This window comes from Aspergillus luchuensis, chromosome 5 (genome assembly GCF_016861625.1).
Source record: "Aspergillus luchuensis IFO 4308 DNA, chromosome 5, nearly complete sequence".
NCBI lineage: Eukaryota > Fungi > Ascomycota > Eurotiomycetes > Eurotiales > Aspergillaceae > Aspergillus > Aspergillus luchuensis.
In genome coordinates, this window is record NC_054853.1 from 4,898 (window position 1) to 32,239 (window position 27,342).

Genomic DNA, 27,342 nt, shown 5'->3' on the forward strand with positions numbered 1-27,342 from the left:
TTAATTTAAACATATTTTATAATAGCTCAGTCAAGCTGAAGCTGAGATCCAGTTAAATAAGATTATAATAATAAACAAGAATAATTAGCTGGATATTTAAAGCTAGAATACAGAATATTCTAAAACCATGCAGTCCTGTATATATAAACTTATAGAAGAGTAGATATTTAAATACTCCAATACCCCTGTAATTTATATATGGAACGGCGACTTGATATACCAGGAGTTGGATAACCTATCCGGCTGCTTAGCCGGCCAGCTGGTATCTCTCGGGATTAGACCTGAGATAATGGTGCCAATCTGTTTCGAAAAGTCCAAGTAGGCAGTGGTAGCAATGCTGGGCATCCTGAAGGCCGGCGGCGCTTTCGTTCCCCTTGACCCTTCTCAGCCGCAAGCAAGGCTGAATAAAATTTGTCGTGAAATACAGGCTAAGCTCATCTTGGTCTCGCTAGCCCTTTCCCATAGGCCCTTTTCTCCTATCGGCATCCTCACGGTTGACCATTGCTCACTTTGTTCATATCGCCCAAACGTCTCCGTGACTACGAATAGTGAAAATGCCGCCTACATCCTGTTTACCTCCGGTAGCACGGGCAGACCGAAAGGCGTTGTTGTTCCACACACCTCTTTTGCCAGTAGTGCCAGTTACCATTCTCGCTCATTTCTCCTCGGACCAGAAGCTCGCGTCCTTCAGTTTTCTTCACTCACTTTCGATGCCTCCTTGTGTGAAATTCTCTCTACCTTGCTCTTTGGAGGGTGCATCTGCATTCCCTCTGAGAATCAGAGAATGGATGAGATTACGTCTGTCATGCGGACGCTAAGAGTCAATTATGCGCTTCTCACACCCTCTGTGGCTAGGCTAGTCAATCCTAACCAGGTTCCGTCATTAAGCCATCTCATTCTCATGGGTGAGAAGCCGTGTCTTGCTGATTTGCAGCAATGGTGTCAACTAGAGGGCCTCATGATTGGTTACGGTCCGACAGAATGTTCCGTTTGTTGTACTGTTGCAACATCGTGGGCTCCTCAAGCTCCTACCGGCAGTATTGGTAAACCTGTTGGCTGCACGTCTTGGGTAACCAGTTCACATGACCATAACCGGCTGGCACCGATCGGTGCTGAAGGCGAGCTTCTCATCAAAGGACTGATCCTTGCCCGAGGCTATCTGAACAACCCGGACAAGACCATGGCCTTTTTCATTGAGAACCCTGGCTAAGCTGAACTCTTATTATTCTGCCAGCGTTGCCGCTTCTACAAGACCAGTAACATTATGCACTATGCTTCCGACAGTTCTCTTATCTTTGTTAGCTGTAAGAACTTCCAAGTCAAGCTCCACAGACAGTAAATCAAACTGGATAAAATTAAGTACCAGCTGCGTCTCCTTCTGCCACACCGGGAGGTGGCTATAGAGGTGGTTAATCTGTATTATAATACTATTAAAAAAGCCTTGGTGGCTTATATTGACTGCAGTAATAACCTGACTGATATAAAAACTGTAGTAGATGACTATATAATTTCCGTGATAATACTTAAGCCAGCTATTTAACAGCAGATTTCATCAATCTTCTGCTCTATAAAGACAATGTTATTGCAGAAGCTTTCAGCGTATATAATATTCTCTATTTTTGTGCCACTACGCCGGCTCCCGCTCACTGTGTCTGGCAAGACTAACTGCAAGCAGCTACGCGATCTAGTGCAGGATCTTACTATAGTACAGCTTAGCATGCTGGTGCTCGGTAAGATAAAGAAGGAACTACCCAGCTCCCTGGCAGAACAGCAGATGCAGGTACTCTGGGCTGTAGTACTACAGATTTCAGCAGCAGACATTGGGGCAAATGACAGCTTCTTCCAGCTGGGAGGCGACTCGATCGCGGCCATGCGTCTTGTTTCGGCTGCTCGAGCGGCCGGGATATCTTTAACCATGGCACAGATTTTTCAGCAACCATCCCTGTCGGAGCTATGTATGGTCGCCAAAAATGCAACTTTAGCACCTGATCCTCTTGAGAAGCATTTAGACTTCCAGCGTCACATAGGTCCTTATGAACCTGCTCTTTCCGTGCCTATTTCTGCAGTTCTGCCTCCAATTTCGGCCGAAGATATCGACATAATCATTGAGTCCACTGATTTTCAACTGTTCGCAGTATCGCACGGTGCACTCCGGAGCCGAGGGTTCACAAATTACTTGATACTTGACTTTCGGACACCAATTGAGACCGCTCGCCTCCAAGCCTCGTGTCATTCACTCATCATGCAACATGAAATTCTTCGGACTGTTTTTCTTGTTCATGACCTCAAGCTTCTGCAAGTCATACTTCGTCGTCCTCCCTTCCAATTTTCCCTTCAAGAGTGCGAAACACATCTTTTAGACTCTTTCTGTCAAGAGCTAATCCGAAGAGATCAAGAATCTTCGTTTGTGATTGGTGAGCTTATCACCAAATTTTTTGCGATCATCAGCGATAGTTGTTGTTCACGCCTCATCATCAGGCTCTCCCATGCACAGTACGATGCGGCTAGCATTAAAATGTTTTTTGGGGATCTTGAGAAGTTTCTTTGCGGTCAGAAACCAGAAATTCCTCGACAATTTTCATCCTTCATTCAAACCTGCCGAACTTTTGATACTTCTGCCGCGAAAAAGTACTGGTCCAAGTATCTTAAGGGGTCTTCTATGACAACCTTCTGCCTAAATTCGTCTCCTGAAAAATCGGCTGAGTCAGATACGAAAGTGGTTCGCCAAATTCCTAACGTGAATTTGAATTCACACAACATCACATTCTCGACCATACTACAAACTGCATGGGCCATAGTACTCAGCCGCCTATCTCACAGAAATGATATCGTCTTTGGCCAACTTGTATCCAGTCGAATTCTGCCCATCGACAATATCGACAAGACCACGGGGCCGTGTGTGAACATAATCCCCGTGAGGGTCAAATTGCAAAAGTCTGTGCAAAAGCTTCTTCGGAATGTTCAGGAACAACTTGTGCTTGGTATTCCGCATCAACACATCGGTTTTGAGAGTATCAGGAAACAGTGTACGGAGTGGCCAGCTATGACCAGGCTGAGCTCAGTTGTTCAACATCAGAATGTTGAAGACATCCCTGCAAGGCCTTCCTCCCCTGGAATGCTCTACACGATGACTGAATTCATCTCTCCCACAAATTGCGTCGACGTTTGGGTTATCTCGACGGTTAAGCGACATTCAATTGAAATTTCCCTAGGACATTGTCTTGACGCGATTTCCGCCTCCTTCGCAGCCAATATCCTAGACGACTTATGTGATACGATTCAGTATCTCAGTGGCAACTTTTACGGTGAGCTTCTCTCCGAGTTTGAGACCATCATGTCGCAACCGCAAATTCCGATAGTGCTCTCAACAAACACTGAACTGCAAAGTTTACGCCACCCATATACTCATCAGGGTATTGAGCATGTCTTACCTTTAGTTGAAAAAACTTGGGCGGTCACTTTCAATCGGACATTTGGGCACTTGGATACACGATTTGATGTACACTTTTCCCGATTCTGTGACGATCTCCTGGGCGCAATTCAAATTTCGAGATCATTCGGCGAACTCAGTGTTCGAATCGATATGGATGACGTTCTTGCTAACCCTACCATGCGAAGTCAAGCTCATTTCATTGCAGGGAAGTTGTAGAGATTGTGTCTTTCATTCGGGGATGGATGTTGACTGAATCCAAGAACAATGTGTATACCCTATCATTGCTGTTATATGTTCGTTATCTTTATGTCATTTGCAGGTGTTCATAATGTCATCCACTTTTCTAATTAGAGTAATTCCACAATTGCAATCGCGTGCTATAGTTCTCTGACAGCAAACAAATGTATGAGCGAATTGGCTGCACAGTTGCAATTCTCAGTAGAGGGTCACACGGATTGAGGCATCTCATAAGTCTATCACGACTAACAGCTGCAGAACCGCAAGCTTTATTCCGTTCACCCGAATCTACTAGTTTGCTTCAACGTAATGCCAGAGCAAGATAAGCATTAGAGTGAGTCGGCCACCTTGGAATTCATGCGACATTGAGCATATGATCGGTCATTCCATGAAACTGAATAGCATTCAGAAGTCGTAACATTCGAACACAGCCAATCGAAGCAAGGTGAATGTACATGCCTTGGGTGATGGTGATATTTGGTCTTAACCTGAGAAAAGACCAATAAACGTTAACGACAACGAGTTCACAACTAACCAGAGACCACCTAACGTAATCGGACGCCGATCCGGCCGCCGCCGCCGCCTTCCCCTGGCAAAACAATGTTTATGCCACTAATCTTCAGTTTGGAGATATACAGCTTATATACTTGTTATGAAGACCGTCACTTGGGATGAAAAATCTAGTCTTGCTTTTAAAGCTTTCAATTTAAGGATACATGTGTAAAAGTCTGCGTGCGCAGTCATACTTGATGCCAAGATAAGAACTTGAAGGTTGTCTAAATGGCACGAAAACTCAAGAAAGCCTGTTTCTACGGGCAACTGATGCTTAAACCAACGAAGTCTTTTTTTTTTTTTTTTTATAACTAAGTGACCTTTCCACTAACGTAACCAACGGTCGGACGGGCCACCCCGTAATGCCATATTGAACGTAATATCTTTATATCAGTATATTCCAGGAACAATATAAATTCAAATATTATGAATTCACATATGACTTGAAGAAAAGAAATTGTTCACTATTTTCTCAGTAAAACTTTGAGATTTCTGTAGAGATGTTTGAACATAATAAGTACAGTAAAATACATCATTTAATATTACTAGGCTCATCAGAAGGCTATAAAATCATACAAAAATACTAGAATATACTTAAGCCACTGTATATCTTACATACCAGATATTAAGCCTCTGTAGGTTTTAGTAGTCCACATATCTTAACTTAAAATGCATCTTTTGGATGGTATTACAGTAAGGCCCTTCCCACCGCTTGGCTCGTCTGATCTGGTAACGTTAAATACAATATTATGTGTTTTTGTCATCATGCAGGCTAGGCTGAAGTTATCTAATGTAATTTCACATTTGAGCACTAGATGTATTGGTTCATATAACGACCTCTTGAATTGGATTGATGTCATAATATGTATCTAAATATGATTACCAATGTGCTTAGATGTGAAGACTCGGAGAATATAGTAAAACAGTCTTATCAGTGATGATGATGATGATAATTCATACGCTGGCCCCTCGCTTTGAGCGATATGCAGGGAACCACTGTCTACTCTCAAGGTACATCCATTAGCCGTAGACTATTACTTTCCTGACGAACTTGGAGCCTCGTCAAGGCCTGTGTTGGCCGTTGCCTGGTGTTCTGTTCTGCCGCCCTCGTGGCGCGCGACTTCGAAATCTCTGCGACGCCTCTGCAAAATCCAGTACCGCCCCTAGGACGCCACCATTCTGCGCGGTATCTCCCAACTTACCTTCCTTACCTTGGCCTGCTCCTCCTAGCATATCTGAAATGTTGTTAAATGCGCCGCCGATTTTCCGCCGCAGTTCTTGCCGTAGCGCTCTCAGCCGCGGGCAGCCTATCAGTACGTGGACCACGGTTTCCGTCGCTCCACATTCGCACTGCTCGTTATCTCGGAAGCCATGTTGCTTGGCATAGGTGGCGAGCCACGAGTGGCCGGTCCGAAGTTGCGCCAGCGGGTAGGCTCGGTTGCGGGGAAGTGAGCCGTACAGTCGGCGCGTGCGGCACGCGGGCAGGGCCTGATCCATGCGTCGGAGGTGCCCTCCGTTCTTAGAGGTCTTCCATTCTTGTTCCCATTCATTTTCGATCTTGTTGCGGATGAAAGCCTTCTCCCGTGATAGCAGATGCTGGAAAGGGTGTTTCTTTCCTGCGCCCACCGCTTCCTTGGCCAGACGGTCCGCTGTTTCGTCCTGGTCTGCCTCCAAATTGTGTGTCCGGGAGTAGCTTGAATCTCTCCGCCCAGTAGGAGAGTCGTCCGGCCATAACGGCTTCTAGTAGCTTCCCCAGCGTATTCAGTAGTGATATCGGTCGGTATGCTCCCGGCGCCGAATAGTCTGGTTTTCCCGGCTTCCGCAGCACTACGATCCGCGCCTGCTTCCATTGTCTGAGGTAGTAGTAGCCCAGATCTACTGACTTGGTGAAGAGGGTGGTAATAATTTCTTTCAGGTACACCCACAGATATTTCCATACTAGGGTGGGAATTCCATCTCTGCCAGGGGGGGGGGGGTATTACCCTTGGCGACTTGAAGTGATCGATATATCTCCTGTTCAGTGATCGGCTCACACGGCAATTCTTCGGTGGGGTTGCTTTCTATTCTCCACGTCGGGTTCTGCCATTTTTGGAAAGAAGGAATCAAGGAACGTCTCTGCTTTTCTTTGGTTGTCAGTTACCTCCTCCGTGCCCACTTTAATCGCTGGGATGCTCGTATAAGCGTCTCGTGGGCGCATATAGGTGGCTGCTTCCCACAGATGGCCTTCGCCTGCTTTGTCAAGAAACTCCCTCCAGTGGCTTGTTCTGCTTTTCCAATTGCTCTTGTCCATTTTCGTCTTCTTTCGCGCATTTCTGCAAACATTGCCTTGGTCGTTGGGTGGTTGGGTCTAAGGGTGGCACAACCATCTTGCCACCTCCGGCGGGCTTGGTTGACTTCCACCTGTTGGGTCCTGAGATCTGCTGTGAACCAGCGCTTCGAGTACGGGCACGGGGCCTGTACCGGCACATGCTTGTCGAGCGCGTTTATCGTAGTTTAATTCAGATGGTTAACCGCCTGGCCTAGGTCCTGCTCGGATTGAATCCTCAACTGTGGGTTAATCGACCTCATTATGGTTTGGCCTACTTGGGCCCAGTCTGCTTGGTCGTACGCTCTTCTCGGTTTGGGCTTCCTAGTCTGCTCTGATTGGAGGGTCCATTCCGAGTACGTGCCCCTGTGGTCGGACCCGTAGTGGTCAAGGTAAAGTTGGCATTTGATCAGCCGCGTCATGTCGTTAGTAAGTGTGAGATCGAGTACTGATGTCGTCCCAGGTTGTTCAGAGACCAAAATGTCGTCTCGCCTGGGGCCAGGCACCATTGCAACTCGTGGTCTTGAAAGAAATTCATTAGTTCGTGTGCGTGTTCTGCGAAGCGGTGATGTACCGCACGGTGGCTCCATGCCGGGTGGTGGCGGTAGTCTTATCAATGATGGGATGAAACAGGCTTTCAGATGGGAATAGCTTCAACTCGGTCTCGGTCTCGGTCTTTTCATTCGCCGTCCCAGCCTATCATAGTCGATGGCTATGCGGGAACCGCCCCACCGCTTATGACGGTAGGGGTGGTTAGTAATACCTATTTAACATCTCTTATGTCTGCCTAAATCGAGGGCTTGGCTCCACTGGGCATTCGCCCAGGGCACCCCAAGTCCCCTTCTCCATCTACATACCCATTGACCTCAGTACTCTGCCTCATCTAGTTCATCCTGCTGTACGGCTCCAAATTGCCCAAGGAGCCCTGTTCGTAGCATGAATTTGGCCGCCCGTATTGCCAGCCCGGGCGTATTCAGTATTGTTTTCACATCTCATCGTCCTTCCAATCTTCCTCCCGGTCTCGCTAGATACTGTTCGCGTAGGTTCTTGAAGAGTGGGCAGGCGAGGAGAACGTGTCGTACAGTCTGGGTAGTCCTCCCGCAGCGGCAGTCTCCGTCCTGCATATCTGGCACCCCGTATCGATATAGGTAGTGTCGGAGCCCGATTTTCCCTGTCCGCATTTGCACAATTACTGTGCTTAGGGGGCGCGGGAGACTTCGGTGTATTCTCAAGACCTCCCTCGTTGGGATCGGCGTCAGTTCATACACTGCACGCCCGTGTGGCTTTGTCTGCCATTCTTGTTCCCACTGGGCGTTGATTGTCTCCCGGATCCTGGATTCTACCGCAGAGCGAAGGAGTCTTTGTTGGATCAGCCGTGGTGCTGTCGTTGCGGTCATCATTTCTTTCATCCTGCCGCGGTGTCCACGGGTCTGTCGCCATCCGGTGGCTTCTTTCGCCGCTTTGTCGGCTAGCTCGTTGCCTTCGACGCCACTATGTGACGGTATCCATCGGAAGCTTACCGTGAGTCCGTTTTCCCTTGCTTTATCTACCGCTGCTATGGCTGCTTCTAGGAGATATTGTCCTGACTGCCTGCCTAGGTTTCGTAGCGCTCGTAGAGCTGCCTGGTTGTCGGTAAAGATCACTGCCTGACTTATTCGATGACGTATGATCATGACCAGGGCCAGGAAGATCCCTTGCAGTTCCGCGGCATACACTGTGGCCCCTGACTGTTAGCCCAGGTAGGCTGTCCGCGTCTCTTGGTACTGCGGACATACCGCTGCCGCTCCTATCTTGCCGTTGATCCCGCTCCCATCTGTGTACAGTGCTACAGCCGACTGGTCCTTGCCCGTAATGTCGTTGTGGCTTGCGATTGCTTGTTCTACGCTCTCGTCGATCGTCACCTCTGGTGGTGCCCCGTATGGCGCCACAATGTATGGCTGGATATATTCTAGGTTCCCAAAGTTGGCCTGCCCCAGCCTCCGGGCGGCAAGCTCACCGATCCACTGAAGTGGGCTCCACCCCAGGGGTACCAGTCTGGCCGGAGATGCCCCCGACCCATGGTCTCCCCCCTACGTGCTGTCCCGACTTGATCTCTGGCTCTAGTGGTTGCCACCCGTACCAGCGTGTCCAGCATTTGTTTCTCTAACAGCCACCGCATCGGCAGCTGATACGTTTCGATGTTCAACGCCGCTGTTGAAATGGTTCTGTGTGCGCCAGTGATGGCTAGCATTGCTCGGGTGTGGATTTTGTTTAGACTTCGTAAGCGTGTCTCATGATGTTCGCCGCTGGATTTGAGGACGTACCATGCTGAACACCCATAGAGAAGTGCTGGAACAACTACCAACTGGTAGATTCGGCGTAGCTGCATCAGTCCTGCCCCCCATGTGCTTCTGGCCAGCGTAGTTAGAGGCTTTAAGGAAAAGCGTTGCTTTCCGCTCAACCTGTTCACCCTGATCATCCCATCGGAGCGCAGAGTCCAGCGTGATACCCAGGTATGTGGCTGTCTCGGAAGGTTTGATTTCCGCATCCGCCACTCATAGTTTGAGCCACGTTAAATTTGGTCCTAGATCGAGTGAAGTGCACCAGCTGATATTTAGTGGGGAGAACTTCGAGCCGTGGGTCCTCGCCCATGTTTCCGCTCTCTGATGTGCCCATTCCAGGATTCTGCAGTTTTATTTAGTCGATGTGCTCCTCGTGAAAAAGCAGACATCGTCGATCCAGCCCGACGTTTGTATGTGTCTATTCGCAGCGACCTCGAGGAGGTCCGCGTTATAGAAGAGATACAGCGCGGGTGAGAGGGGTGAGCCCTGGGGGATTCCGACGACCACCGTGTAGGCTTCAGACTCGATATCTCCCATCCGTATAGTTGTTCTTTTGTTGCCGAGGAGATTTGCGATCCATCCCACGGTGTCCCAGTCAATTCTTCGTTTCCGTAGGTTGTGGAGCAGCCTCGTATGCGATACATGGTCGAACGCACCCGAGACGTCGAGAAACAGGACACTGGCGATGTGAATTGGTGCTAATTTTCAGGTCATGTGTATTCTTTCCAGCAAAACATGGATGGCCTGTTCTGTTGAGACTCCTCTCCGTCCTCCCATGTGCTGTGAGGGTAGTAGGTTGTGTTTCTCGACTATGTGATTCAATCGCCTTGCCAGGATGGATTCCATTACCTTGACCAGAGTGTTCAGGAGTGCTACCGGTCGGTATGACTTCAGTTGACTATAGTCGCCTTTCCCCGGTTTCCTGAGCGTTACTGTGACCGATTCTCGGAAGTGTTGGGGGCAGTAGTGTAACCGGAGGCACGCTTGGTAAGGTCGCGAGGGGTTCCGCGATGTATGGTGAGATGTGGCGTAGCAGGTGGCTTGGGATAGTGTCCTTTCCCGGTGTCTTTTTGCCCGGCATATGTCGGATTGCTTCTGTCACCTCCCGCCGCGTGATCGGTGGGAGCTGCATTGGGCTTGGATACTTGTAGTTTCGGACGTCAGTCAGGTCCACTTCAGGAGGTTGTGGGAAGAAAGCGTCTTTGAACATATCCAACTTTTCCTTTACGTCTGTTTCCATTCCTCCGTCCGGGCGTTGGAGTGGTGGTATGAGTGTGGTCCGTGGTTCTGCACGGCGGGCCCATCGGGCTATCTTCCAGAGGCCTTCTAGGGAGCTCGTCGCCTCTTTAACCTTCCTCCGGTGGTAGTTCCGCAGAGTTTTCCTGATAAGTCTGGCCTTGTAATTCCGTGCTCGGCGATATGCCTCCCAGGCTTCAGGCGTTCGTTCACGTTGGTATCTCCGTCTCAGGCGTCGGGCAAGCTGCTGCGCCTCCTTGCATTCCGTCGTCCAGCCCGGTATCGAGCGTGGTCCGACTCGGGATTTGGGGGTGGATTCTTTGACTGCTTCTAGGATGGCGCCGACTATGCCCTTCGTGGCGTAATCTATGTCTTGTTCTGTGTTCAACTTCGTCAAGTCTGGTAGGTTTTGCACCAGGACGCGGTGGAGTCTGTCCTGATCGGTGAGTTCCCAGTTCCACTTTTCGGGAAATGTGCGCCCGCGGGTTGGTGTTGCCAGGATCGCCTCGAGAGGGATATGGTCTGAGTGAGTCGTGGTCTAGGTCGTCCCGTGGGAGGCAGCGGATAAGGCTATCTTGGAAGGAGAGGTGATTGTCGATTCGGAGCCCCGGGCTCGGAAAGTAACCGTACCTGCTTCGTAGAGGAGGGCCATGTCGTATTCCTCAATTAGTCTTAATGTTTCCTCCGCCTCAGGGTCCGTTCTTTGCCTCATTAGGCCACCCCAGTGTGGGTGATGCAGGTTGAAGTCTCCCACGACGATCTGCTCGGCCGGTCGCCATCGCTCCATTGCCGCCCGGAGCGCTGGAAGGGCACTATTTGTCGGTTCTAGGGTGGGGACGGGTTGTGAATAATGATCCCTTCGCTCTCTTCTTCTCCCCAGCGTAGATGTAGCGAGCTTAGGTCTGGAGTGTGGTGTGTGATTGAACAGCGGCTGCTACCAATTCTTTTATTCACAAAGAAGCAGACCCGCGTTTTCGCGTGGTTATGGTACGCCAGTTCGAAGTGTTGCGGGATAGGATGGTGGGTCGTATGTATAAAAGGGTTTCTCCAGGGTTCTTGTATTGCTAGCAAATCGTAGTTGGTGATCTTCCTGTCTCTACACGGGGTCGCCATCACCTTGTCGAGTGACTTCATGACATTGTGCTGTAGTATTGATAATGTGGTTTGCCTTTTCATTATTGACTGGGAGGCGTGCTTCAAAGAAGTTTGAGATCGGCTGCGTGTTTTCCCCTGGAGTTGGGTTATCTGGTTGCGTCGTCACCTCCACTCTTCTGGTATTCGCGGGACTTTCGGCGAGAATACGTCGCGCGACAGTGCGTCGTCTCTTATGCGCCGTCTGCCACTCCTGTCCAGCTAACCGCGTGGATGGCTGGATGGCTTTCCTCAGATCGTATGGGCGCGGTTGGCTGGAGGCAATGCTCGTCTGTGAGCTCCCTGGCATGCTGGTGTTGTCTTGTGTTCCAATCGGGCTTGTTGAACGCGTCGTGGCATGCTCCTGAGTTCTCATACTGGCGCCACTATCGACCTCCCGGAATCGTCTGTTTCGTGGTAGAAGACAGGTCGATTCTGTCGAGCCTGTTCTATTCTGGCCATTTCCTTCCTCCGCGGACAGGCATTGCGTCCATGCCGTGTGTAGTCCTTTGCGCAGCACACACGACGGTGCCGGTTTGGGGTCGGTCTCCTTCAACATGCATTATTTGATGTTGTGCTTTCCTGCGCAATATCCGCATCGCTCTGCGGCGTCGCACTGAGGTCCGATGTGGCCGTATTCGTGGTATTTATAGCACTGCTTGAGTCGGCACGACTTGTCGTATAGGACGCAGTCGTGGTGGATCGCGTTCAACGCCAGTCCCTCACGGATGGCCCGGTTCGCGTGATATTTCGTTGTAAACTCTACGATAAGAGATGAGGCCTGTTTCCTTCTTCCCTCTCTGGTTAGCCATCCTACATAGGTTACCTTCGCTCCCTCGTGGAGCACTGCTTTTTCGGATTCGATCTTTTCAATGGCCCTTTCTTGGTTGTCAGTGTCGATAGATTCTTTGCTGGTTCGTACACCATGTATGATCACTCCGTATGTGGGCCTAACAACCCTCGCGGACGTTCCGAGGACTTTGACCCATTCTTCTTCGGTGGCCTTCAGAGTGTCTGCCTCTGCCGTGGTCGCGGTATGTAGTACTACGTCCCCGCTCTTCAGTTGCTTTGCGGCTATGACCTGAGGGGCTTTCCCGAGCAGATTTATCCGTGTTCCCAAGGCATCATTCGCTCTTTTGCGGAGGTCTTCCGACGATACACGACGGAGTACAGCCGCCGCGTTCGCATCCAGTTTCACTACGGTCTCTCTGTCTTTGACACCCGCGGTTGTGGAGGCTCTGCTGTTCGGTGTCGACGGGTATGAGGGTGTGCCCGAACGGACTACGTCAGCCCAAGAGGCGATGCGAGTGGCTGCGTTGGGTGCGAAGGGAGCAGGCGACGCGAGTACGTTGTTGACGGCATTCTTGATGAAGGTGATGTCCTCTACAGTCGGCTGTAGGTTGTTTAGCTTTCCCAGGATCTCCTGTCCGGATGGTTGCTCGCGGGTCTTCTTAGCTAAGGTAATCACGCTGTTAAAAAAGGCCTCCAGAGATGGAGCTGGTAGTTTGGCGCGTTTGGTGCTGTCGAACTCCAGCAGTGCTGTGGCCTCGGCTATGATCTGCGTGGCATACTCGAGGCGGTTCAGGGACTAGATCCTCGACATTGGCCAGATAGTTCCACCAACCATAACTTCTGGGTATTGGGTGATAGCCAGAAGCCTGGTTAATAGATTGAACCAGGTTTAAGATCAATTGAGCTTCAAATTAACGAGAAATTTCAAGAATTCGTTCTAAGCTGAGGGGAGTTGTTTGAATAGCTTCAACTGTCTGTGTGTCCGGAACGGAAAAACAAACCCTATTACGTTTAGCCTCAGCCTGATATAGCTAGACTCGCTTCTCTGGGTTTTGGTAAATACATTGACCTCGTACTAATAGCCATCCCCCATTGATAAAATATATATCTTTGAATCTAATCCAACTTAAGGTGAAACTAACTCTATTAGGATAATAAAAACGCTACGAAAAAATTGCCTACTCTATAGTAAACTAGTAGATGAGCTGATTCACTAAATTTGGTTAATTTCAGAAATATTAAGTACTGAAGGAGTTTAGTCGCTAAGAGAGAGTTCGTTTTTATCAACGCGTGGCTCAAAGTCACGCGGTTTCCCTAGGGTTGAATCTTGCTCAAGTGGGGCATTTAAATACCAGAACCAATCGGAACGCTCCGCAGCTCACTGACCGACGGGAAATGGTAAGGCCCTGACTGCTTATTAAGCTCCGGTGCGGGACTCAACCTGCTTACTAAGCGAGCTTGGGAGGGCGAGCACGGAATCTTCGGGCGAGCTCAGTTGAAATAGACTCGTCTGATAGCTATTGAAGGTATAGAACCGATTAACTCAACCTTTTTCTGTATATCAAGTGGGCTCTATTACTTATATATGGTTTGAACCTATCTTACAAGCTATATCTGCAAATATTACTCATTCTGGACTTTATGAAACTTTTCTGGCAAATGAATGAGTGAAGCTATTCAGAACGGTGATAAGTCAGTTGACAAGACAGACTATTTATGACATTGACAGAAGGTACATCAGTAAATACCTTTAGGGGCTTAGAGAGCCACATGCTTTGTCTCGACTTTTTCTTTTCTTCTCCCTGATTAGGAAGGTTCTATCTACACTATACAAGTAAAAGCTAAACCCCATTTATATCTCCACATCCAGTCTTATCTGATTAGGAAAAGAAAAAGAAATGTATTCACCGTATAGTGGGGAAGGAACTTCAAGATCTTGTGATCAAGCTTATTAAGGTTCATTATGATAACGTACTGAAATGTTATTAAGGATGCCGAGATTATAACCCGAAATGCTCTATTACTTCTATATGAATTCTGCCGAGTTTGTCCCGGGAGGAATGGAAATGGAAAAAGAAAGCAGCCTCCTATACCAATGTACAGTCTGGAGAAATATCGTCACAATAGCAATTCAGAAGGCTATACGAACCAGAGTAAGGTCTTGTAGGCCTCCTCAGTGCAGTACTGCGGTGTGGTTGGATACATATCCTTGAAAATACCCATCAAGATCATAGGACATCACCATAATTCGATAAAACATCTTATTACTATAGCATTAAAAAGCTTCATTTCATGTTGGCCTCCGCGGCGGGCGCCCGCGGCGGCTGGGTGTTCGATTACGAGCGGCAGTGATTATGTGTATTGAGAAAAAGGTAACGTTCTGTACGAGGAAGGTCAGTTAACAGTGGACATTTAATAGTGAGGTTGTTCGACAATAACGGAGAAATAACCATATGCAGCGTGCCTATGCCGGACCAGTCAAATCAGAATCCCTCGCAGTGTCTTTTGGCTAACGTTTGGGGAGGTGCCTAGGTACAATTGACGAATTGTCATATGTACTAGGCACTAAGCTGGTTTGATTGTCAAAAGCTCTTCCAGAATCTCCTGTAAATAGTCACCGAATGCACACCCGTTATCCCTACAAGTGACTCCTGTCACCAATCCCTAGGGGCAGGTCCAGGAGAACGGAGACACCAAAAGCAGGCATTTCCAATCCTTGGTCGAACGTACCTGACAATATCAGCTTTTAATTCACTCACCAGAAGGTTTGGGTGTTGATCATCAACCTGAAGAGGCTGTCGCCCACCAGACTTTGATTATCGAAGCGGCGGAAACAGAGATCCAAAAATTCGAAACCGGACAATAAGCGCCGAAAGAACTACAGGGAGAATTAAGAGACCCTATGGGCGCAGATAGAAGCGCAGACCTTACCAACGCTTAAGTCGTGAACCGCAGTCGCAGCAGCAACCGTAGCTGACCCCCCTTTACAACTCCCCACGGTATTTCTTCGACCACTAAAGAAACCAGCCGTGTCCGAAATAGCACTCCTGACCTAGAGACATTTGTAAAGACCTGTTTGCAAATTTGCCCGCCTACCGAGGCAATGAAAGCACATAAAATGCGCCCTCCTGCTGTCCAGAGATCAGCAAAAGCGTAAATTGCACGCATCGGGATTACCAAAGCCAAGTACGGAGGTGTGTACCAAAAGTCATTAGCATGCGCTAGTAGGCTTGGCGGTAAGCTTACCTACTCATACAAATTGATCTATCATTTTACAAAAAAGGCAATATGAAGCTATTCAAACTGACATATTATCACGTTTAGGTGTCATTTTATTCAATCTATGCGATCATTACTCGCCTGCCTGCCTGCCTACCTACCGAGTATCCGAGTGTTCAACATGAAGGGTCAATATCATCCAATTCGTGTACAAGCGCTTACCTTGCTCTATCATGGTGTTCCTGCTAGTCAGGTTGAAGCCATTACTGGAATGTCTCGTCAAGCAATTCAGTGGTGGAGTAAGAAAGCAAAAGAACGTGGATTTAATCCTGATAAAGATCCTCGTATCTTGACTGAATATGCTGAAGATACTCAACGCTCTGGACGACCAAAGATAGTATCTGAATCTGTACAACAGGAAGCTGTTGATGCAGTACGAAAAGATCGCAATGGCCGTGAAAAATCTTGTGAGATCCTTGCTTTTGAAGTCTCAATATCTACTACATATGTTTGGCGTATTCTTCAGCAGCATGGCTTTCATTCTGTTAAACCTACCACTAAACCTGGCCTTACGGACGAACAGAGGCGAAAACGCCTCAACTTCTGCCTTACCCTCAAAGATTGGACGTTGGATGACTTTGCAAATATCATTTTACTGATGAAACCTCTGTTTCTCTAGGACAACGACGTGGTGGTTGCCGTATATGGAGGACCTCCAAAGAAATAGAAGAATCTACCTGCATTCGTCGTCGTTGGAAAGGTAAAAGCGACTTTATGGTCTGGGGTTGTTTCTCTTACTACAAGAAAGGACCCTTGCATATTTGGAAGCCAGAGACAGCTAAGCAAAAGCGAGAAGCATCTAATGAGATTAGGAAGTTGAATGAAGAGCTGGAGCCAATCAGAAAGCAAGAATGGGAGATGACTACCTCTCTAGCTAGAATGAAGCTACGTACTGGTCGTACACCTGGTCGAGAGCCTAAATGGTCATGGAATCGCGCAAACAGCCGTTTAGAGCGGGAGACTGGAGGAGGCATTGATTGGTATCGATATTATGAAGTCAGTTATTTTTTCTTATCAATTTCTATGCAAGAACTAACTGAATCTTTAAATTTAGGAAGACCTTGTTCCAAAATTGATCCCCCAAATACTATTATACTTGAAGACGGCGCACCCGCTCACCGACATCACTTCCAAAACACTGTATATAGTATATTCGGTATTCAAAAGATCCTAGATTGGCCAGGCAATTCGCCTGATTTAAACGCAATCGAAGCTGCCTGGCCCTGGATGAAACGACGTACAACCTCACGAGGTGCACCTCGAGATAAGAAGACCGCTGAAGAAGCTTGGTTCAAAGCATGGGAAGAGCTATCGCAGGAGAAGATCCAACACTGGATTGAACGATTGATGAGACATATACAAGAGATCATTCGCTTAGAGGGAGGCAACGAATACAAGGAGGGTCGTACAGGAAGTGATAAGCGGGAGTGGAAGGGGGTCCGCATCAAGGGATACCTCTCTAAACGTGAGGATCTTGGTGAAGGACCCCTATTCTAGCTATCTATATAGCTTCAAAATGACCATTTTAGGTAGTCAGAGCAGGAGGCAGTCTTGTTGTATAGAGATTTTGATGTAGATCCTTACTTTTCATAGAAAAGTAATCTATCATATAAATTACTATGTAAGCGGTCTTACACTTCGAAACCGCCAGGCCTACTAGCGCATGCTAATGACTTTTGGTACACACCTCCGTACGTGACCCAATTTCGAGACGTCCCGGAAAATTGGCTGTATCAGGTAAATTCCCAGTTTTAGATCCCCACAGGTGACTTCGATCTGGGAAGAAAAATAGAAAAAGTAATGGAAAAATTGTGATGGAAATCCATCACCACGAAAGGGAAGCCCAGGTCGCAGACTTCCCATAGCTGAAAAGGAGAAAGAGGCAGCGGACCTATCATCTAGGACGGATAAGCGGACTGTAGGTAGGCTGCTTGATGTGAGCGACACATCAATTTCCCCGTCGTCTGACGGATACATAAGACACAGTTGTATTGTATCAGAGCTGTTATTTTTCAAAGTAATCCAACAATTCAGGAGCCACCTTGATGTGGGATGATCTAAGCTGACAGTTTGATGAACAATAAAGTGCGGCAAAGCCTGGATGCGTTGTCGGGCACTGCCCCTGCCGCCATGCCAGCGCATCCTTACCCACAGACCATCCTGCGCCGCCGGGACGCTGCCTGTGAGGCAGAAAACAAGACCAACCAGGCCGACCTCTCGCCGACCTGTAAACCGCGGCGACTACGATGGGGGATGTCCTTGGGGTGACTTGTATCAGAACAGTTGGAAGCAGCAGTCTTCTTAGACATGGATAGGAGAGGTGGAAGAGAACCAAAGCGTTAAGTCAGCCACGGGTTGCAAGGCAGGGATCCTCCGATTTATCGTGAGAAGATTCCGCAATGGACTATCAATACACTGTCAATCTGATGTAAACCCTCAGCCTACTTTTCTTTCGTTGAAGACAGAAACCCTCTTATCTTGTTAGGTAACGTAATCGGACAACGAAGCGGCGCGACAACGAGCCGGCGCGCCGGCGCGGCGACCCTCACCGCTTCGTTGTCCGATTACGTTATACGATAATAGTGACTAATCGGTCACATGACCTTGCCTGATACCCACAGGAGCGCTGGCAGCATGTGTTTACTTATCACCTACGTCCTCCCATCTTCCTTAAGCTGACTAGAACCAGGTGATACAATTTGTGGCTGCCATCGGTTTTCCTTCCTATTCACCCTTGACTCTCAACTATCTGTCAATTCACGCTTCAATGGACAAGCAACCTTTGCTTCCCGATAATACCACGGAACGGCGTTTTCGAAATCCCAGCTTCAGACGTTGGACTTTCATCTTGGTACTCTTGATCATTATCGGGGCTGCCACACTACGGCACAATTTATTCTTGCCAGGGAATAATAGTGAGAGGTTATCTGAAAGATATGAAGGTGAACTCATAAGTTGGGAACCCTGTGTACCTTCCAATGGAATTACTACAGAGTGCAGCAAGGTCGATGTTCCTATGGACCATTTCAACCATGGTGCCTCCGGAAATAGGACTTTCACAATACCACTCATCCGCATGCGCGGCGCCAATGCAACCAAAAACCTCATCATAAATCCGGGCGGTCCTGGGATGAGTGGTATCGAATATCTTAATGATCATGGGGAACAACTGAGGTCAATAATTGGCGAGGGATTCCATTTGCTCTCGTTCGATCCTCGTGGTGTAAACAAAGCAACACCACTGGCTTCTTGTTATCCAGATGCTGCTGCTCGGGAACATTTTTCTAGAGTCAGGTTCCGCAATCTTGAGATTGACAGCCCCGAGACGTACGCTTGGACGCAAAATTTCGCCAAAGCATGTTCAGACACCATGGGGGAGCAGGCCAAGTATATCAATACGCCCCAGACAGCAGCAGATATGAATACAATCTTAGCTGCAGTAGGCCAGGAAGACATGTTTTATTGGGGCTTCAGTTATGGCAGCCTGCTGGGGCAGACCTACGCAGGAATGTTTCCTGCGCGTTCCAAACGTGTCATCATTGATGGTATAGTTAATCAATTTAAGTGGTACAATGGTACTTTCGAAATGGAATCACAAGTCGACACAAATAGGGTGTTTTACGGTTTCCTGAACGAGTGTTTCAAGGCAGGCCCAGTGAAATGCCCCTTGTCTTCAATCGCCACGTCTGCAGAACAATTGCAATATATCGTGCTCTCTTCGATGAAGAAGCTACGAGAACAGCCACTCAGCGTATATCTGAACCAGACGGCATACGGCTTACTAAAATATGAAAACTTGTGGTACGATGTTGTTCTGCCAGCACTTTATTCTCCATCCACATGGTTTACGCTCGCAAGTCACTTGCACCAGATTATTTTGGGAAATGCGACCGATGTTTTTCTTGCTAGTGGTAATAAGGATGCTTGGGATCTGGGGCATGAAGGAAGTGAGTTTATTAGGTTGAACGATGGTCTAAGTGGCCCCGCATATTGGCCACAGGATAGACAGTCGCTGCTCGATTATATGATCCCCTTGTTGAATGGAAGCATGTTTGGTGCCATTCATGGTAAAATATTCTTCATGAGGCAACAGTGGAATATACCAAGAACCCATCATTATATGCCACAGAAGGGGGTTAAGACGGCACATCCCTTGCTCATTCTTTCAACTACATACGATCCTGTGTGCCCTCTCGTCTCCGCTCACCCAGCGCAGGAGGCGTTTGTGGGGTCGCGGATTGTCCGGATCAATGGCTTTGGCCACTGCTCCACCTCAGTGAATTCTTCGTGTGTTGCAAAGATCTTACACAATTTTCTGTATGATGGCAGTGTGCCGGAGACATCCACTGAATGTGAAGTGGACTCTTCGTACTTCTGAACGATGCATCATCGTGCGTCGGGGAGGTGTATTCATAACGCTGACCCGGCAAGAATTAGGCGCTGCACCTGATAGAAATCGGAGATGTAACGAAGGATTGACGTAAGGATTGTGGTAAACCTCTGAATATTCACTTAAAATCGGTTATACTTGTCCCTCCGCCTGAAGTAACACCTGGAGTTTCCTCTCAGAGATCCCTAGACCATTTCGCGTCCCGTTTCATACTATGCTTGCATATTCTGTTCCAGTCCCGGCATCGACGGTCAAACAATCAAGCTGGTGCAGCAGCAGCTCGATTTGCGTCGCCGCCAGCACCCGCCTGTCGTAGATCGCCTACAGCTCTACGCGGCCATCGTAGACATTGTCCTGAACCACCAACGGATAGTTGAAGTAGCCCTCCACCTGATCATGCACAGACGTTCCCTCGCTTGACGCAGGCGCCGGGATCGCATTCGGACCTTCTGCGTCAGCGAGCAGTTGCGCCGGTTGGACGACCAGTAAGCTGGTGAAGTCGCAGACGCCATGGGACTCAGTACCCAGCTGCATGATGTTCTGCAGACCAACCTGCACATACTGCGCCATCTTCCCCAGCTTGTGCTTATAGATTTTGTACGAAATCCTTGCCTGTCCAAGCCGGACTAATCTTGACTTGTACCGGCACGTCCGTTGTTACGGTCCTGTTATTATGTCCGACCCAGTATCGCATAGCCCGACGCGCTCGCCATCTGTGCGTGGGATGGTGACTTCACGTACGGCGCAGCTGGCCGCGCGCGGTGTGGGGCTCAAGGTGGACTGTGCTTCGAGAAGTCGCGGTGGACGACGGTAGCGATGCTGGGGGTGATGAAGGCAGGTGGGGCGTTTGTGCTGTGGACCCGGCGCACATAGAACCTGGTCGAGATTCATATGACATTCCTTGGTGCCATGGAGCACAATGTACTCAACGATGATGTGGCTTCCCCCAGATATTGGCAGCTTAACAAGGCCAAAACTCGCCCCACATTTCCCCTCAGTTTATGCAGAAGCTGAGCTCAGAGCTCTCTGTTAAGTACAAGAGATTATCCAGTGTCTTGCTGCAAGGCAATTGCTTCCCTTGGCCCTTCAGCGCATATTCCTTGCATGGCAATGGCCAACCATGTCTTACAGTCAAGAAAACGTGACACGTCCAAGAAAGGTTCACGACAAGGATGATCGAAGTTCAGTGTTGACCTGTGCGGTGATGATCACTACGCCTTTTCTACGATGATCATATCTGATGTTGTCCACCTCTAACAGTTCGGACAATAGGACTTCGCAAAAGCCTGCGCACTTGTTCCATAAAGATGCCGTGTATCTAAGTGGCCTGGGCCGAAGATTCGCTACCGCCTCTAAGACAATAAATGTTTTCTTTGTCTTTGCAGCATGTAAGAGAGAGCATATTATAGGTGACGATACACTGGTACTACGATACGAAAAGTGTTATTGATTGACGTATTAGTGGTACATACCGAACACAAGCCCTTATTCACAATCTGTGGTCATCCTAGAACTTCCTAAAGGCGGACTTGCTCAATAGTACCACTCGGGGTGGGCCAAATTAAACCATTTACCTTTTGCGAAGACGGCTACCTTGCCATATTTAACAATAGTATCAAGTCGGTAGGCTACTGCGATGATGGTACGACCAGCAAATTCGAATTTTAGGATGCCAAAGATTGCCTTTCCTGTTGCAAACAATGTTATTAATCGGTTTTCAGCCAGCCATCTGCACTCAGTTGAGCTAGAATTAGTTGCACAGATACCTGCTTGTTGCTTCACCAATAATAACAATACTTCCCTTCCGCAACATCGCCCTGGCTATAGATAGTAGCTGCCGCTGTCCATGGGAAAGTTGTAGCGTATCGACAACGTTATCAAGTCCACCATTCTCACGCACTGTCTCCCAGAGCTGAGCTTTCTGAAAGGCTGAGGTGATATCCACATCTGGGGCAGTCCCGAGCTGATCGAGGTTTGCCCGCACTGATCCATCAAACAAGAAAGTCTCCTGTGAAACAGCGATGAGACGTGAGCGAAGGAACTGGCGCGAAATACCCCGGATATCAACACCATCAATGACTATAGACCCGCCTGTTATCTCTCTTATTCCGAAAAGAGAGAGCACAAGTGATGATTTGCCACTACGGTAGTCAGTAAATGAAAAGCCAAAATTCTGTAGGACCAACTGCGGCAGAGATGGCCGTGCCTCCCCCTACCGCTACAGACACCAATCTTTCCACCCGCGGCGATACTTAGATCAATATTATTAAGAGCGAAAACACTTCCTAGACTTTAAAAGATTATCTGATCGGTAATCTTACTTTCTTCGTGATTTCTGTCTGAGAAGGAGAGTGTGTCCATATGAAGCGCATAGAGACTGAATTTCAACTGCTCCCCGAAACGGCCAATCCTCTGAGAGAACAGAAGAACGCGAGCCATCAAATCCATGAACCATCATCTTGATGGGGAGTATTTCCAGCAAGGCTCTTTGTTTCCAAAACGGCTTCTAGGGATATTTCCATGACGGTTCAATTGGTGATTAAACTCTTCATCTCAGTGCCAATGTCAACAATCTTGACGAGAGCGACGCCGAGAAAACCCGCTCTAATATTATTGCGCAGGACAACAGACAAGCCCTTGGTCAAAACAGCGATTCCTGCGACCAACATGTCAAGGACGAGTCCCAACCACACCTGGCGCCGAACAAGAAATAATAAGATCGCTAAGAGGCATCAAGGAGGTCTCGGGCGCGCTCCCCAGACATGTTTCGCCACCCGTAGGCGCGGATACGTAGTCGCAATTCCACTCGACGTTTCAAGAAAATGTGAGTATAAGGGCGCCTTAGACTTGAGTTCGATATACCGGAGTTGGCGAGACATGCGTATATAAAATTTTTGGATTAGATAGACGACTGCAATGATGAAAGGAAAGGCGGCAGAAAGGTATTTTGTCGATACTGCCAGAACAACCAGATCTCCTAGGCAAGAAACAAGAGTAACACCCGAAATAGCGGCAAGAACAACAATTGTAACCACATCCCCAAACAAACCTGCACTCTTGAAAAGACGTTCGGAAAGTAAGGCTTCAGTTATAGCATCAAGACCGCTCAGGACATCATGCAGTATCATTCTGCGTGGTTTTCGGTATACTGCTCTCGCAAGGGCCTTCCCCGCAGCGAAAATTACAGGTAAGAGGTTGGTTGAAGTGACTACGTGGGAATTACTCTACTGAGATTGGTTGGTGGGAAGCCCCTACTGGTGATGTATTAGTATGGTGCAATTTATGTAAAGTATCAAACAGTCCAAGGGCAATTTCCTGGGTGGGGTTTCGCACGTTGAAGATGATATTCTCGAAATCAGCAAAGCTTACACTCTTAAGAGCAGCTATTTCAAGAGAATCGCCTGCTTCAACACAGCGGCGCCAAGTTTCGCAGTTTCTTTGCGTAACCAGCTTCCAACAGATTATGGCAAAACGTCGTCGTAGTGGAGTGAAGCGCCGTTATTATTCAAATTTTGGTTGATGATTAGGTCCATCTTGAAAATTGTTCTGGGGGAAGCAAGGTCGGCACGCCTCAGTAATTAGTCGGAAAATGTCTTCTGCAACGTCACAATCTTTGGAGGGATCTTGGAGGACCTTCTGGCCGAGTTTTTTAACCACCACCCAGCATAATTCTTCCAAACTTAGCTTCCTTCGACTAGCTCGATGATTTTCTCTTCTGCGCCTTTGTCCACGAGATCGGGCTTGGTAAGGATTTTGAGTGTTCTTATTGCATCGGGATCCGATTCTCTGGCAATTTCTACGATCTCCTGTGTTGCAATAACGACGTTGGCTGGAACGACAGCTAGCATTATTGACCGAGGATTTCTCATATAATTGAGTACCATATCTCTCACAAGAGCGCTGTCTGACTTTGAAGTCAAGCCAGGAATATCGATGACACTAAGGTGATTTTTCATGGGACCAATGGTCTCTAGCCGAAATACGTCAGAGGAAAACGTGGGCAACTTGTCTCTCGCAGACGTTGAGAGGCCCATAGCTTTATGAACCTTATAACAATTACATATAGCCCGATATTTTGATGAGGACTCGCTTACTTCGCTTATCAAATTCTCAAACTCGGCCTCATTGAGACTCTCAGCATCCGTATGGTAGATTAAATAATTCACCCACATTGCAGGCGAATAACCTGTCAATTTTCTCAAGTAAAGCGGGTTCGGCGAGGACAATATCGACGAAAGAAATTGGAGACTCTGGGTTAGGCATACTGTACTGTTCGTTCCGTAGAAGGGTGATAGTTAGAAGGCAGCTCCTCCGTCTACGTCTATGTCCATCCTCAGCATTATATAGGTTATTCCGGAAAAGCAGCTAATTGCCAATCTACCTCATCTTCGTCAAATACACTTCCCGTAATGCATGCTCCCGAGACCCCTGCCTCTGCAAGCTCCTCTACTGGACGCTCGGCTTCCGGACAAGTTGAAATCCTCGACGATCTGATCCGACTGCGCGCAGCGGACGCCACCCAGAGTCCGATACTAGCATACCCTCGGCATGATGAAGCCTTTTCCTATGCCTATTTCCGTGGCCGAGACCTAGATACCATGACTGATCGGACCTCGCGAGAGCGGATGGAGGACGATATCGTGCCCGTATGGATCTCCAACCTACGCCGTGAAAAGGATTTGTTAACAACACCAGGATACCCTGCGAGACAAAACCGTCGCAATCCTCTCCCAATCAGACCTGAATATGGTGGTGACCTTCTTTTCTCTGGCTAGACTTGGTTGCATCGTCATGATGCTCTCGTCGCGTTTGTCAGCGGACGCATGCGTATCATTGTTGGATACCGTTGGGTGCACCACAATCCCATACGGTCGCACTCCAACTGTAAGGTCTACTGTCAACAGCGGAAGCCTGTCTTCTGCTCCCCGATCGGTACCAGCATGAACCAACCAATGGAGAAACCGGGACCAGTAAACTTTCCTCTACAAACGGCCAACATCCGGAAGAGCGACACCGCGGTGATTCTGCATTCTTCCGGGTCGACAGGTCTCCCAAAGCCGCTCTATCTTAGCAACAACGCTTTAGTATCACAGATGCGATACGGTCCGGGTCTCAGCTCCTTTAACTCATTGCCGTGGTATCACTTGTACGGCTTGACGACCGCACTCCAGGCCATGTATTCCTGCAACACGGCGTTTATGTGGGACGTGTCACGGCCTTTGACAGCAAACTCGCTGACTCAAGCTTTGGACATAGCCAAACCCGCATCCGTCCACTGCGTTCCCTATACTCTCCAACTGCTGATCGAGACGCCCAATGGCATAGACAGGCGCCGGTCGTGCAAGATGGCGACCTACGGAGGCGCACCCTGTCCGGGCGAGCTCGGTGATCTCCTTGTTGCCAATGGGGTCCGTCTCGGGGGTCTGTTTGGCTCGTACGTCTCCCATGGGCCCTTCCACGAAAGATATGCTGACATACTAGAAGAACTGAGGCAGGTTTGGTGGCCGAGTCCATCTCGCGCCCGAGGACGACCGCGATTGGAGCTATCTGCAATTCTTCGACCGTATTCAGCGGTTCGCCCGAATGAAGTGGGTGAGCGGCTCGTTGTACGAGTGTGTCTACCTGCCCGGCCATCCGAGCCTCAGCGCCTCCAACGCGGACGACGGCTCCTACCATTCGCGGGACCTTTTCGTCCAGCACCCGACACACCCGAAGCGGTGGAAGTATGTCGCCCGTCGCGACGACCGTGTCACACTCATCAACGGTGAAAAGGTGCTACCACATCCCATCGAGGGCACTATCCGCCAACATCCCCTCGTCGACGAGGCCGTCGTGGTAGGCGTGCAAAAAGCCGAACCGGGGCTGTTGATCTTCCGCGCAGCCGCCGCCCAAGATACCCCAGCCGAGGAAGTCCTCGACCACATCGCCATGGTGGAAGAGGCCAACGCCCGGGCGGAACAGTTTTCGCGCATCTCGCGGGCGATGGTCACCGTGCTGCCGGCAGGGGCGGCCTGCCCGCGGACCGACAAAGGATTGATCATCCGGGCGCAGGTATACGATGACTTTGAAGACGACATCAGCAAGATGTACAGCCGCTGCCATGACAGATCCGGTGCGCTGCAGTTAAGTGTGGACGACACCGCAGCCCATCTGTTGAGGCGGTGCCAAAACGAACTCCGCCTTCCGATCAGCACCGTCCACGAAGACTTGTACTCCCAGGGCGTAGACAGTCTTCAGGTTATCCAACTGCGACGACAATACTGCAGAGACTTCAAGTTCGCCGACGCCGCAACCGTCCCCCAGAACCTGGTGTACGAGGCGGGGAACATCTCTCGGCTGGCAGAGCTGATCTACGCCATCCAGCACGGCCAGGACACGCAGCACGAGGATGAATGGGCCTTGGCGCGCGACTGGGTCGAGCAATACTCCTCCTTTTCCGGCACCCCAGGCTCGGGCGCTCGGTCGAACGAGAAAGCAGCGGTATGTTAGCTCATCTAGACGCATCGAACCCGTACCAGGCCGTCCACCTTCGCACATCTACTGACCCAGGCAGATCTTGACCGGCGCCACCGGATCGATCGGCGCGCATCTGCTCCGGACCTTGCTGGCGGATGAGACCATCTCCACCGTGTACTGTCTGACCAGACGGTCGAACCCGCACGACGCGCTCTTCGCCAACTTCCGCCGGAAACAGATTACCATCCCGCCCGCCTGGGCCGAACGGATTGTCGCGCTGCAGAGTGACCTCGCACAAAGCGACCTCGGCGTGGGCGACAAACGCATGCGCCAGATGAAGCGATCGGTGTCCCTCATCATCCATGTCGCCTGGCCGGTGAACTTTACGCTGCCGCTCCCGAGCTTCGAGCCGCACGTCAAAGGCCTTCGCAATTTGATCAGTTTCTCCCTGTCCGTCGACGCGCCGGTCCCCGCGTTGCTCCTCTTCTGCTCCTCCGTCTCGACCGCGCTCGCCTCGCCTGCGCCCGAGATCGAAGAGACCCCAATGGGGCCGAATTGCGCGCTGGACATGGGGTACAGCCGCTCCAAATTCGTCGGAGAACAGCTGGTCAGCCGCGCCCGGGAAGCAGGAGCCCATGCTTATACCGTGCGGATCGGCCAGGTCTCGGGTCACTCGGAAAGAGGCCTGTGGAATGACTCGGAAGCCATTGCCTTGATGATCCGGTCCGCCCTGACGCTGGGGGCATTGCCGGATCTGGACATCTCGTGCTCCTGGCTGCCGGTGGATCACCTCGCCGCCTGTCTGCAGGAGATCGCTGACGCGTGTCTCACTCGCCGCGAGGCTGGGCTTACCCTCAGCCACCGTGATGACAGCGTTTACAACTTGGTGAACCCCCGAAGGTTCACCTGGTCGGTCCTGTTGGAGGAACTCAGACGCCCCATGGACTGGCATTTCGAACCGTGCCGGTGAGTGAATGGTTGCGCTTGCTGGAAGGGAGCAAAGCTCGCGGGGAGGAGACGGCCAACCCGGCCGTCAAATTGGTGGACCACTACCGGACAACCTACAGCCAGGGGTCAGCGTCGGCGCAGAAAAGCTTCCTCACAAGGAACGCCGAGCGAGACAGCGAAACAATCAAGGGGAAATCGGCCAGGATCATCGAAGATGGCATCCTCGGCCGGTATGCGCACGACTGGCTTCATCGTTGGGTAG

The 27,342-nt window shown here is 49.5% G+C and overlaps 9 protein-coding genes across 9 annotated transcripts; 4 read left to right on the top strand and 5 right to left on the bottom strand.

Annotated features, from left to right (window-relative positions):
- Positions 1-334: 334 nt before the first annotated feature.
- On the top strand, positions 335-1,210 carry AKAW2_50001S (uncharacterized protein; the record flags this gene model as incomplete). Its single annotated transcript, XM_041689771.1, has 1 exon — positions 335-1,210. One exon carries the CDS (start codon positions 335-337, stop codon positions 1,208-1,210), a length of 876 nt encoding a protein of 291 aa, XP_041543422.1.
- A 7,989-nt stretch (positions 1,211-9,199) lies between these two features.
- Positions 9,200-9,385, bottom strand: AKAW2_50002A (uncharacterized protein; the record flags this gene model as incomplete). Its single annotated transcript, XM_041689772.1, has 1 exon — positions 9,200-9,385. The coding sequence occupies one exon, from the start codon at positions 9,383-9,385 to the stop codon at positions 9,200-9,202; it is 186 nt and encodes a 61-aa protein (XP_041543423.1).
- A 361-nt stretch (positions 9,386-9,746) lies between these two features.
- AKAW2_50003A (uncharacterized protein) lies at positions 9,747-10,088 on the bottom strand (the record flags this gene model as incomplete). The annotated part of the gene is made up of 1 exon (XM_041689773.1): positions 9,747-10,088. The coding sequence occupies one exon, from the start codon at positions 10,086-10,088 to the stop codon at positions 9,747-9,749; it is 342 nt and encodes a 113-aa protein (XP_041543424.1).
- Positions 10,089-11,180: 1,092 nt separating this feature from the next.
- AKAW2_50004A (uncharacterized protein) lies at positions 11,181-11,774 on the bottom strand (the record flags this gene model as incomplete). Its single annotated transcript, XM_041689774.1, has 1 exon — positions 11,181-11,774. The coding sequence occupies one exon, from the start codon at positions 11,772-11,774 to the stop codon at positions 11,181-11,183; it is 594 nt and encodes a 197-aa protein (XP_041543425.1).
- A 4,226-nt stretch (positions 11,775-16,000) lies between these two features.
- AKAW2_50005S (uncharacterized protein) lies at positions 16,001-16,783 on the top strand (the record flags this gene model as incomplete). The annotated part of the gene is made up of 1 exon (XM_041689775.1): positions 16,001-16,783. One exon carries the CDS (start codon positions 16,001-16,003, stop codon positions 16,781-16,783), a length of 783 nt encoding a protein of 260 aa, XP_041543426.1.
- A 1,270-nt stretch (positions 16,784-18,053) lies between these two features.
- AKAW2_50006S (uncharacterized protein) lies at positions 18,054-19,664 on the top strand (the record flags this gene model as incomplete). The annotated part of the gene is made up of 1 exon (XM_041689776.1): positions 18,054-19,664. One exon carries the CDS (start codon positions 18,054-18,056, stop codon positions 19,662-19,664), a length of 1,611 nt encoding a protein of 536 aa, XP_041543427.1.
- Positions 19,665-19,997: 333 nt separating this feature from the next.
- AKAW2_50007A (uncharacterized protein) lies at positions 19,998-20,246 on the bottom strand (the record flags this gene model as incomplete). The annotated part of the gene is made up of 1 exon (XM_041689777.1): positions 19,998-20,246. The coding sequence occupies one exon, from the start codon at positions 20,244-20,246 to the stop codon at positions 19,998-20,000; it is 249 nt and encodes an 82-aa protein (XP_041543428.1).
- Positions 20,247-23,356: 3,110 nt separating this feature from the next.
- Positions 23,357-23,524, bottom strand: AKAW2_50008A (uncharacterized protein; the record flags this gene model as incomplete). The annotated part of the gene is made up of 1 exon (XM_041689778.1): positions 23,357-23,524. The coding sequence occupies one exon, from the start codon at positions 23,522-23,524 to the stop codon at positions 23,357-23,359; it is 168 nt and encodes a 55-aa protein (XP_041543429.1).
- Positions 23,525-24,085: 561 nt separating this feature from the next.
- Positions 24,086-27,102, top strand: AKAW2_50009S (putative secondary metabolism biosynthetic enzyme; the record flags this gene model as incomplete). The annotated part of the gene is made up of 4 exons (XM_041689780.1): positions 24,086-24,322; positions 24,452-25,110; positions 25,172-26,156; positions 26,230-27,102. 4 exons carry the CDS (start codon positions 24,086-24,088, stop codon positions 27,100-27,102), a joined length of 2,754 nt encoding a protein of 917 aa, XP_041543430.1.
- Positions 27,103-27,342: the final 240 nt, after the last annotated feature.